The following is a 13,138-nucleotide window of genomic DNA, read 5'->3' as shown; positions in this document are numbered from 1 at the left end:
ATATAAATAATAAGATAGTTTTAGAAAGTGAAAAACGCGATAGTGAAAAACACTAACAGAGTAGTGTTATAAAGGATAATTCTGGAGCATGGGTTCAGATGGAGACCATTCTAGAAAGGAGGTGACAAAAGACTTTGATGCAGAGTTTGAATCTCATTTGAGAAAGACCTGAGTAACGGGGAGTCAGTCAAGCTCTTTCTTTTCTTAAATGTGGGAACATTTATTGGAAGAATGACTATGGCTATATTTAATCACATTTTTTCTTTTTTACTACATATGTTAAATTTATAAATTATTTCTTGATATCTCAATGATAGTATAATTATACTCTACTTTGGAGTATGATATGTGTAATTAACTGCATGACTGGTATTGACCAGGTATGTAATGATAGGATATTTATCTAATAACAGGATAGTTAACTGGTTGTTTGGACTTGGAATTTGAAAAGTACAAATTACAAGTTCATTTCTTGGGTTTCCTAAATAATGTCAGATATAAGTACTATATAATTCATTGGACATATAATTATTCCATAGTTACATAGTGTTTACTGATCAAATATTGAATAATTTTATCTGTTCATTGTTTGTGTTTATTTAGCAAAGTATATACCACTGAGTTAGGAACATTTTTACCTTAATTGATGAAATAGTACATGGAATAACTTTCCCTCCAGATCTACTGATGACATAGTGAAAAAAGAGCACTAAACTTTAAGAGAAACATTTTTTTTTTTTTTTTGACAGGCAGAGTGGACAGTGAGAGAGAGAGACACAGACAAAGGTCTTCCTTTGCCGTTGGTTCACCCTCCAATGGCCGCCGCGGCCGGCGCGCTGCGGCCGGCGCACCGCGCTGATCCGATGGCAGGAGCCAGGAGCCAGGTGCTTTTCCTGGTCTCCCATGGGGTGCAGGGCCCAAGCACCTGGGCCATCCTCCACTACACTCCCTGGCCACAGCAGAGAGCTGGCCTGGAAGAGGAGCAACCGGGACAGAATCCGGCGCCCCAACCGGGACTAGAACCCGGTGTGCCGGCGCCGCTAGGCGGAGGATTAGCCTAGTGAGCCGCGGCGCCGGCCGAGAAACATTTTCTTTAAAATGTTATAATAAGTATTCTAAGTTTTTACCTTGTGCCTTAGTGGTCATAGGCAAAGGGCATCCCTCTATCACCCTTGAATTTTTTTATGTAGGATTGGAGCCTTCTAAAAGTGAGTGGAGCAAATTATGTGTTGAGTTAATAACTGAATTCCAATCTTTGATCATTTTGGTTGTAAAGAGACATAAATCTTTCTGTTTCAAGTACTGAGTTATTATTTCTCAGATTGAAATGAAGACATAATTTGTTTCCTTTTCCATAACTTTAAAAGTATTATTTCCTCTCAATGAATAAATGAATGATTAAGATAGTATCAGGTAGATTCCTGGAAAAAGGGAATAATTTGGACTACTTATATTTGTATTAGCAATATTTAACTTAGGAGTATGTGCTGATACTTTGGAACAGATGAATTCATGTTTGAATTCTGGTTCCATAAGGTGTGTCACCTTGGCAAAGTTATTCATTTTGTCTCAAGATTCAGTTTATTCATCTATAAATGGGAATAATAATGGCTATGCTACTGAGTTGTAGATAATGGTCAATAAATGGTACATGTTCATATCTTATTTAAGTATCTCCCCACTTTTCATTTTCATTGATAAGGAGGAAATTAATATTGTGAAATGGACCAATAGAGCTTCCATACTTTCTTTTTCTATGATAAGATATTTTTTAATTTATTTTACTATCACAAGTTTAATGCTCAATTGAATATAGTGTTCAACAAGCAAAAAGTAGAAAGACCACTGTTTCATGGAATATAGACAAGGGCTATAAACAATGATCAAATTATAGGATGACAATTTCACTCTTATCCATTCAGTTTCCAAATGCATTAATAGCTAAAATCTTTAGAGCAAGCCTTTCAACTCTGAAAGACAAGAACTTTATTTTGATGTACTGAATACTCAGACTCCACTAACAGGAACCATCCTGTCTTTTCTACACAGCACAGGTTCCTGTATTTATTTTTCCTCATAATTCTGCCACCTGTTTACTTGTGTTGAGAAATAAGAAATATTTGATGGTTACTATTCATTATCGTTTTGGTAACAAAATTTCTATATGAATCTCAAAATAAATGAAATATAATGACAATTCTCCAGGTAGTTTTCTCTACAAAGTGAAATGCTTCAAAATAAATGAACTGTTCTTTATAAATATTGTGATAATAAGTACTAATGACTCTTCTGACTGTTAACATGGTAAAGTGAAAATGATTTTATGCCAAGAAAAGAAATTAATGTATGTTACCTTTCTTTTGCCCTCTTCTTTTTCCTCCAAATCTCAATGTTTCTTTGAGTATTATATCAAAATTAAGATAAAACCAATAAACCTATATGACAGTAAGTTCTCCAAGGAAATCAGTCACTACAATGTGTATATGATCTTATGAAATACTATGCATGGATTTAAAATTTTTTGTACCAAAATAAACCTATCTTTTGATTTAATTTTCCACAAGCATTTTGAAGTATCTTTACTTTTTTTTTTTTTTTTTTTTTTTTTTTGACAGGCAGAGTGGACAGTGAGAGAGAGAGAGACAGAGACAGAGAGAAAGGTCTTCCTTTGCTGTTGGTTCACCCTCCAATGGCCGCTGCAGCCAGCGCACCACGCTGATCCGAAGCCAGGAGCCAGGTGCTTCTCCTGGTCTCCCATGGGGTGCAGGGCCCAAGCACCTGGGCCATCCTCCACTGCACTCCCTGGCCACAGCAGAGAGCTGGCCTGGAAGAGGGGCAACCGGGACAGAATCCGGCGCCCCGACTGGGACAAGAACCCGGTGTGCCAGTGCCGCAAGGCGGAGGATTAGCCTATTGAGCCACGGCGCCGGCCAACATTTTCACAATGTATGCCTTTTAAAGAAGGAATTTTACAACCTCACAGAAAAGCTCATTCCATTATTTAACTTTTATATGATGACATTTTCATTTTGCTTTATAGCCAGCCTTCTATTTTGTTGCAATATGAGTTCATTTTCTTTTTTCTTTCACTAACACAGAAAAGTAGCAATCACATTATTGTAAACATTACCAAGCAAACGTTACATCAAATAAGCAACCATAGATAAATGAAAATTCAATGTATCCTGAAAAAACATTTAATCAAAAATTGTGTTATACCGTTTCTAGCACAATGTAGTCTATCAATCACATATAAGTGATGAATGAATGACCAACTTAAAGCACAACAATTTATTCCACTTGGGATCCTGTAGCACTCACTTGTCACACTACAGAGTTTGGAGATATGATCAAAGTTCCAAGTACAAGCAATTGGAAACTCTGCTAAATATAAGCCAGAAACCATACAGAGAAAGACAGAGCTACTTCTTGTGTAGAAGTATATGTTTGCAGAGCTTCAAAAAATGATTTGTTATTTCACATTGAACATGAATATGTCTGAGATTTTAGAAATTAGCTTTCAACAAACATATAATGTCTACGCTAGGAGCAGGTTCAGAAGGAATAGCTGAGACGATCAAAGTCTGTGATAGATGTCTGCCAGTTTTCCAAATGTTCATTCCACAATTCATCTATCAGATCTATTAAGAATTTCTGAGCAGAAATTTCTCATTTCTACTGGAATTTTCCCTCAAAGAACACTGCAATCACTGATTTCAAAGGCCTTTCTTGCTTGCATTCAGGATTCATGAAAAATAACAGTAAAATCTGAAAGGTGAGAAGTCAACAAAGCAAGTAATTAATCATAAGAATACTAATTTTCAGGGTGTGAAAAGGTTGATGAAGCATGTAACTAAGCAGGGATCTCTAGATTCAGACTGTGAATATCTATAAAATTAAGACTTACCATTAATTAGCAAAATGTGAAAAATTTGAGGCAGATAATCAAAAGCTGACTTTCTAGAAATCAAGCTAATGATATTGTTTCTTTGCTTGAATGATATTGAGATAATTTGCTGTAGGTGGCGTGATGTTTGATGATGCAAAAATTGGGAAATGGAGAATCTTTTCATTGTGTCTCTGGATGATGTTAACATTAGGAAGATATTAATGATAGAGTCAAGTTCAATGATTGCCCCTATTCATTTTCTGCAACATCCTTCTAACATTACAGAAAACTCTCTAGCTATTAGTAGGTGGTTTGCTCAAACTAAAAAATTAAGATATTATTTTGACAGATATGAGCAATTATGCTATATCTGTTTTGGTAAAAATGCATATGCTAAGAGTTATCCTTTTAACATTGTTTATATATATGTTTTTGGGTAAAATAATACGGACATGGAATTTGAATATTTTTCTTCTCTAGAGTTGCATATAAATAAGACATAAAACAATGTATTTTAACACTTAGGAAAACTGCCAAGAAAAGCATTGTTTCTTAATTGACAAAATTATTTTAATATGCTAATTTTAATAATTCAATTAAAAGTGATCAATTAACAACTCATATCTGTTTGTATTGTTTGTAGAAAATCTCCCCTCATTTGTTTATTTATATAGTTTTGAATTTATTTTACAGAAATATTAACCTATGAGTACATGAAAGTTTTCCCCTGAACTTCCCTTTTGTCTCAGATATGATCACTGGATCTTGAATATCTAAACAGCAGAATCATTCTTGACTCTTAAAAAACAGCAAGCTTCAAGGCTTTACTTCAAATTCATCAAATTTGAATCTCCTGACTCTTTTAAAGGATGCACCGATATTGGTTTATGATCCTGGATGCAGACCAATTATTGCCATAATTATATCTAATTTTTAACTTAATGAATCTCATTGTTCGTTTTTGTATTCACATATATATCTTTCTCATTGCTTATGGAGTGCCCAACATGCCTACATGCCATCTGTACTTGGATGACTAATAGGCATCTCAAAATTATGATGGCCAAAAGAGGAATTGCTCCCCCACAGAACACCTTTTTCACCCCATGTTTCTACCATCTGGATAAATGCATTATCATTTATTGAAGTTACATAGGGACTCCCTTTTTCTTTCAAGACTGTTTTTCCCCTCAATAAGAATAAATAAGCAAAAAAAGTCTTTGAATCATCCTTAAACTTGCTTTTTCTCCAACACTTACATATAGTATTTGATCCATCAGTGAGTCCTGTCATGATAGATCCTCCAAAAGCTAGCCCACATTTCTCTGCTTTCTCTTCATCTCTATGGCCACCACATAATCCAAGCTATTTTGGCCTTCCCACATTACAGCCTGGGCTTAAACCTAGTTCCCTTGTTCTTACTCTGATTATCCAGTCTACAGACAACATCCTATTCCATTTTTCCAAATGTCAATCAGATAAAGTCCTTCCAATTTGAGTTTCCAATTGTAGCCACACATACATGACTTGTTTGATCACCACTGTTTAAATGTCATAAATTCAGCAGCTTTCCCTAATAATCTTATTTGCCTATTGACTTGTTTATTCCTTCTTTTATTTTCCTAAGCTGAAATTTAACTTACTATTAGTGTAGAAATTTTAACTTTTGAAAGAGTGAGGATTAATTTGACTGTTTTATTGATAAGAGCTTATTTGGTATGTGCACCATCTTTTATAGAAACTAAAAGATAAAAGTTAATAATGAAATATTTCACTTTGTTATCTTTTAGATAAAATACAAAATTATGGCATCTATGAAAAGTTCAAATAGTTTAATAGCACTGATTTTCTTTTTGAATATTTTGCTATGAGTTTCAGATGGAAGTTTAAAGAAACACGCAAATTGAGAGGGGATAGTAATACTATTGTCTTCCTCTTATACACGAGTAAAATTAGGATTGGGGCTTTGTCTAAGGTTTGAAGAATCCAGGAAGAGAATTTTCTATTTGTTCCTTTCCCCTGCTTTTAACTAACGGCCAGTCTGTAGGAGGAAGTTTACTTTTAGTCCTATTGATTCTTGTTGGCAGAGGAGGGCTCTTGTATCTTTTTTTTTTTTTTTTAATTTTTTGCCAGGCAGAGTTAGACAGTGAGAGAGAGAGAGAGAGAAAGGCCTTCATTCCGTTGGTTCACTCCCCTAATGGTCACTAGGGCCAGCGCTGCGCCCATACGAAGCCAGGAGCTGGGTACTTCCTGCCGGTCTCCCATGCGGGTGCAGAGACCCAAGCACTTGAGCCATCCTCCTCTGCCCTCCCGGGCCACAGCAGAGAGCTGGACTGGAAGAGGAGCAACCGGGACTAGTACCTGGCGCCCCAGCTGGGATTAGAACGTGGGGTGCTGGCGCCACAGGTGGAGGATTAACCAAGTGAGTCACGGCGCTGGCCAGGGCTCTTGTAACTTAAAAGTTTCATTGGCTGTATAGAAACTATATGAAGATGGTACGGTTAGATTTGTCTCAGAAAAAAAATCCTGAAGTATTGTTAGGCAGAGAAGGACACTGAAATTAAAGAAAAATCAAAACATTGAAGTTGCTTTTTCCAATCTTCTATACTTAATTCACATCTTCTGTAAACCTTTCCAGTATATAATTTAGGAAGATTGTATACCACAAAATTAATGGCATATAAATGGTGGGGGAGTTTAGGAAAACTAACTTCTTTTGAGATCAAAGAGCGTTTTGAGTATGTTAGGGACTGTAATATCCAGAAAATGCACTATAATATACTTCTCACATTTCCTTGAAGTCTCCAAATTTATAAGGTGTTGGGAACATACAGAAACATTTTCCCACTGGATATTATTCAGGAGCAAGAGATTTTGGACAACATATTTCAGAAAGTGCCCTCTTCTACATAATCTGAATTTAAAAAAAAAGCCACCAAGTTCCTGTTTTCCCAAACTACAATAATGAGTTCAAAAAGAAATAGACATGTTTAATGCTTGACAATTTTACATCCAAACATTCATATTTAGAGATTTTCATCCTAGAAATTTGCTGTGTGCTATGTACCACTTATTTCAAAATTTAGTTTGTTGATTAAAGGATGGAGAGTCTTTTCTATCTTATAGCAAAAATAGAAAGAATTTAAATTATTTCCAATGGCAAAATGACTTCATTTCAATTTATAGCATTTCCAAGTGAAAATGAATTTCATCTATAAGATGTAGGAAGTTTGCAAAACAATCTTTTTTTTGCAGTTAAAGTGGATTCACTTTTATAATTGCAATCTTTGAGAAAATAAGATTCTTAAGCAGCTCTTACCTCATCAGAACCTGATCCAAAAATCAGCAAGTCAAAAGGAATTGCTGCAACCATGTCAATCAGGAACCAGCCTTTGAAGTAGTGTATTGCTATTTTGGCGGGATCACTTACCACTTCTTCATTCTGATTTACATATGTTGTTCTGAAGTTTATTAGAATATCTATGATAAACATGATATCTACAATCAAGTCTACCACATTCAAAGGGCTACAAGAATAGCCACATTCTCGTCTTTTCTGCTCTTCTCTGTCATTGAGGAGAAATGCTGCAGAATAGGGAGTGAATATAGCCGTGTAAATGACCAACAGCAGAATAAGCCAATCCCAGACTGCCTTGAAGGGGCTGTAGTGCAATATTGTAAACTTGTTGATGCGTGGTGTTTGCAGTTTATATTCTGGCAGGACATCTGCTCCCAATGAGAGAACCTGAACATAGAAAAGAAAATCACACACATTATAAAAATATCACAATTTAATCTGACAAAGCTACCTGAATATTAAGGTAATTATATAGTAAAATCTGTTAGGAAAGATTCACATACTTTTAAAGCATAAAAGAAAAACATACATTTAAATGAACCCAAATAAACTCCTGTTAAGCCACATATTTGTCCCAAGAAAACCTCATTGGTTTTTCTGAATAAATATGATTTTTACTAAAAAATAATGAACATTTACATGAAATAGAACTGTTTAGTCTTTCCAACAGAGCATAGTACTTCTCAGAAATAAAAATACATGGCTGGTTTTAGACAATCATAAATTCACTTTTCATATATGAGAACCTCGGTTTTCAAATTTAGAAAATGATGACTATAATGAATAGAAGCAGTCTATTTGAATCCATGACCATATTTAATTCACATATATTTAATTGATAATTAAACTTTGATAAATTAAACTCAACTCATTCAAATATTTAATTAAGCAGAATTTTCCCATCTGCGATCTGGTTTCAACATCAGGGGGAAGAAGACAAATGAGATTAATAGAAACACACGAAAGTCTTTTTCTTAAAGAGTTGAAAGAATATAATTTGGCACAAACATACTTTAATAAAACTCTTCCATCACACCTAGAGCGCAATAAAAGGAAAATACTGCAAGATGCTCAGAATATGGATCTGGAAATATTGCAGGATTTTTAGTCACCAAGGTTGTTCTTAAATTCTAAAATTTATTCTGCCTAATAAAACATTGGGTAAACTAAAATAATTCATATTTTTAGAGTCTTAATTTATTTGACAAAATGAGAGCTAAACTTGAGTCATGTCCCTAACATCATGAAAAGTGCTTGTGATTTTAAAGCAAGTTCTAAAATCACAGATAAATGCAAAAGGTTATCCAGCTCCCCAGTAAATGGAGTTAGCCTTAATACATGGGATACAGAGAGCCAGATTTTTTTAAAGGTTTATTTTATAATTATTTGAAAGGTAGAGTTACAGGGAGAGAGAGAGAGAGAGAGAGAGAGAGAATCTTCCATTCACTAGTTCACTCTAAATAGCCTGGGCTGGGCCTGGCTGAACATAGAAATGAGAAACTCCAACCAGGTCCCCCACGTGGATGCAGGGGTCCCAGGACTTGGGCTATCTTCTGCTGCTTTCCCAGGAACATTAACAAGGAGCTGTATTAGAAGTGGAGCAGCCACGATTTGAACCCATGCTCATAGATGCCAAAGTTGCAGGAGCGGTTTAACCTGCTGCACCACAATGCCGCCCAACAGCCACTTTTAGAAGAATATATGGGTTACAGTCTTACACCGTGAATATCCTATGCATATACAATGTTCCCATTTCAAAGTTAATTTCACTAAGTGCATTTTCTTAGACTATTCTAAAGATAGCTAATACCTGCCATCTCGGCAGTGTGGATCTCAGATAATCCCATTGGTTAGTCAGAGAGTATTGTTTGTGCATTTTATGTAATGTCATCCATGTTGATTATAATTTGATTACAATAGTAAATTATTTCAGGGAAATTTCTTTTTTTTTTTAAGCTCCCTTCCTATTCACCATCTTGGATCTCCCTCTTCAGTACTTATTATAAATTGTACATTTCATCTGGTACCCTAAATAATTGGGACTGTAAGTGTTTTGGGTTTTAGATTTTTTTTTCGGGTTTATTTTTTTTTAACTTTCATTTAATGAATATAAATTTCCAAAGTACAGCTTATGGGTTACAATGGCTTCCCCCACCCCCATAACTTCCCTCCCACCCGCAACCCTCCCCTTTCCCGCTCCCTCTACCCTTCCATTCACATCAAGATTCATTTTCAATTCTCTTTATGTACAGAAGATCAGTTTAGCATATATTAAGTAAAGATTTCAAGTTTGCACCCACATAGAAACACAAAGTAAAAAACACTGTTTGAGTACTAGTTATAGCATTAAATCACAATGTACAGCACATTAAGGACAGAGATCCTACATGAGGAGTAAGTGCACAGTGACTCCTGTTGTTGACTTAACAAATTGACACTCTTGTTTATGGCATCAGTAATCACCCTAGGCTCTTGTCATGAGTTGCTAAGGCTATGGAAGCCTTTTGAGTTCACCGACTCTGATCATATTTAGACAAGGTCATAGTCAAAGTGGAAGTTCTCTCCTCGCTTCAGAGAAAGGTACCTCCTTCTTTGATGACCTGTTCCTTCCACTGGGATCTCACTCGTGGAGATCTTTCATTTAGGTCATTTTTCTTTCTTTTTTTTTTTTGCCAGAGTGTCTTGTCTTTCCATGCCTGAAATACTCTCATGGGCTTTTCAGCCAGATCCACATGCCTTAAGGGCTGATTCTGAGGCCAGAGTGCTGTTTAGGGCATCTGCCATTCTATGGTTCTGCTGTGTATCTCGCTTCCCATGTTAAATCGTTCTCTCCCTTTTTTATTCTATCGGTTAGTATTTGCAGACACTAGTCTTGTTTATGTGATCCCTTTGGCTCTTAGTCCTATCATTCTGATCAATTGTGAACAGAAATTGATCACTGGGACTAGTGAGATGGCATTGGTACATGCCACCTTGATCGGATTGAATTGGAATCCCCTGGTATGTTTCTAACTTTACCGTTTGGGGTAAGTCAGCTTGAGCATGTCCCAAATTGCACATCTCTTCCCTCTCTTATTCCCACTCTTATATTTAACAGGGATCACTTTTCAGTTAAGTTTCAACACTTAAGAATTACTGTGTATAGATTACAGTATTCAACCAAAAGTATTAAATAGAGCAAACAAAAAAAATACTAAGAGGGATAACATATTAAGTTGTTCATCAACAGTCAGGGCAAGGGCTGATCAGGCAAATTTCAATTTTAAATCTTGTTTTTATTTTCAAACATCATTTTCCCACCCTGTACAATGAAATATCACTTTCATCTTAGGGAATATTCCCAAACAAGAAACAAAATAGCTTTTAAATATAACAGAGGAATTTAGCTACAATAGTCAAGAATTCAGATAACAACTAAATTGATTTACACAAACATAATACAGGGGCAGGTATTGTGGCCAAGCACGTTAAGTCCCTACCTGTAATGCTGGCGTCCTATATCAGAGCACGGGTTTGAGTCCCAGCTGCTCTGCTTTCTATCCAGCTTCCTGCTAAGGTACCTGGGAAAACAGTAGAAGATGCCCACTTGGACCTCTGCCACCCAGGTCGGAGACATGGATGGAGTTTCTGGCTATTGGCTTGAGCCTGGCCAGCCCTAGCTGTTACTGCCATTTGGGGAGTGAACCAGCAGATGGGAAGTCTCTCTCTCTCTCTCTCTCTCTCTGTCTTTAATACCTTGCCTTTCAAATAAATAACAAATATTTTTAAAATATTTTAAAAAATAAAGAATCGGACTTGAGCATTAGTCAATCCAGAGTAAATTTAAATGAACAAGCTTATGGAGGGGACTGGGATTTATTTTAAGTTGTCATGAGAAATGTCAAGAGCTGATCACTAACAAAAGAGAAATCTGGAAAATAAAGTAATTTTATTATTTTTGAAATATTTAAAATCCTCAGAAACAAAGACATACATATGCTTCTAATTATAAGACTTCTAAAATCAAAATAGGAATAATTTTAGATTTTTTTCATGGGACAAGTAAAGAGTAATAGAACCTCAAATACATTATGTTTCATATATACTTCCAGAGTGAATTTTGGTCTGGAACAAATCTATTATTTTTCAAAGTGTCATTATACAATATTCCTTTCTCAAAAAACCAGGGACTACTCAGTATGTAGAAAGTAAAATCCGAATCCTTATTTTGGCTTACCAAGTCATCTATAATACAGACCTATTCTCTCTCCAGTTTCCTTTCTCATTAGATTCCTCTGTGCACACAAGGTATTCTATCAAAACAGGACTAAAGTTTTGAGCTGTTGATAGCTCCCAAATCCACATATTTCTCTTGTAATAAAGGGCATGTAGTGATCAAAAAGATTAAATAAGTCATTTTAAAGACAGGCATTTTTGGGGCCGGCCCCATGGCTCACTTGGTTAATCCTCCACCTGCAGCACCGGCATCCCATATGGGCGCCGGGTTTTAGTCCCAGTTGCTCCTCTTCTAGTCCAGCTCTCTGCCATGGCCTGAGAGGACAGTGGAGGATGGCCCAACTTCTTGGGCCCCTGCACCCACATGGGAGACCAGGAAGAAGCACCTGGCTCCTGGCTTCGGATTAGTACAGCGCTGGCTGTAGCGGCCATTTGGGGAGTGAACAAATGGAAGGAAGACCTTTCTCTCTGTCTCCCTCTCACTGTCTATAACTCTACCAGTGAAATAATAATAATTAAAAAAAGACAGGCATTTTTATTTGAGCTTGTTCATTGCATTAGTGATAAGCTTCTGATACCAATTTCCCATAAAAGGGCAATTAAAATACCTGTGTTATCACAAGTATGAATAGAATACATGCAGCACCTTGGAACTTCAGAGAAGTAAACATATGGGCTGAAACTCTCTCCATCCCATATAAATAAACACTGATTTAACACTTAGAGGACCAATGTGCTATGAGATGGAGCCTGAAAAATGGGGAAGACACCATCCATGACATCATGGAGTTTATCATCTGTTTGGAAACAGATATGCAGTAAAATGGGAGCCCTGTGGAGAGCCACTTCACTTAGTGCCAGGGGTTGGTGGTGGTAGTGATGAGGGATGGGGATGGTCTCCATAGAGAGTTTCAGGAAAAGATGGTAGCTGAATTGAGACTCTGAGCATGCTTAGAAGAGAACACAGTTGGAGAACAAGGAAGTTGGGCAAGAAAGGACATCATAGGTAGAGTGGACAGAAGAACAAGAATAAAGAAGTACAGTACACTACATTATGTGTTAAGGGAGTGTAAGCAGCCTTATATTTTGCTGAAGAACAAAATGTAAGAGAAGCAGTGATGAAGGCAGCAATGGAGAGGGCCAAGTCCAGGCTGCTGGAAGTCCAATGTGACATGCTAGCAACCTCAGGTTTTGAACTTTATTTCAAGGTTTCTCACACTTGAATAAGAAGATAACTTCATTGAAGAACCCCAATTCTGATTTATTTTATTCTTATTTATAAAGTTAGATAAATACATTCAGAATTAAAACTAAGTTAAAATGTCTTAGGTCTATATATCTCCATATGACTATTCTGGGTTAAATCGAGTACCCTCAAAAGATATGCTGAGTTCCCACTATCCATGGATGTGCCTTTATTTGGAAACAGGTTCTTTGAGATTTGAGATCATGGTGATTAAGGGTGAATTCTACCTGGTAACTGTTTCCTTAGAAGTAGAAATTGGCATACCTAGCTACAAAGGCACACAGAGTCCAATGTGACAATGGAGGCATGTACAGCCACAAGCCAGGGAATGTGGAGGTTTGCCTGTAGCCACCAGAAACTTGAAGAAGGGCATGAGACAGATTTTCCATCAAAGCTTCCAGAAAAATCCAACTTTGCCAACACCATGATT

At 36.4% G+C, this 13,138-nt stretch overlaps 1 protein-coding gene across 5 annotated transcripts in view; it reads right to left on the bottom strand.

Moving 5' to 3' along the window:
- The window catches only part of KCNH7 (potassium voltage-gated channel subfamily H member 7), a 511,727-nt gene that overhangs the window by 79,899 nt on the left and 418,690 nt on the right, over positions 1 to 13,138 (bottom strand). For all 5 annotated transcript variants that reach the window (XM_051848592.2, XM_051848593.2, XM_051848594.2 and 2 more), the window contains one exon: positions 7,209 to 7,634. In XM_051848592.2, the coding sequence (XP_051704552.1) occupies positions 7,209 to 7,634 (426 nt within the window). The remainder of the gene's footprint in view (positions 1 to 7,208; positions 7,635 to 13,138) is intronic.

This window comes from Oryctolagus cuniculus, chromosome 3 (assembly GCF_964237555.1).
Source record: "Oryctolagus cuniculus chromosome 3, mOryCun1.1, whole genome shotgun sequence".
In the NCBI taxonomy this organism is placed as follows: Eukaryota; Metazoa; Chordata; class Mammalia; order Lagomorpha; family Leporidae; genus Oryctolagus; species Oryctolagus cuniculus.
The sequence above is the reverse complement of the archived record's forward strand: the minus strand, read 5'-3'. Positions and strand labels throughout refer to the sequence as shown.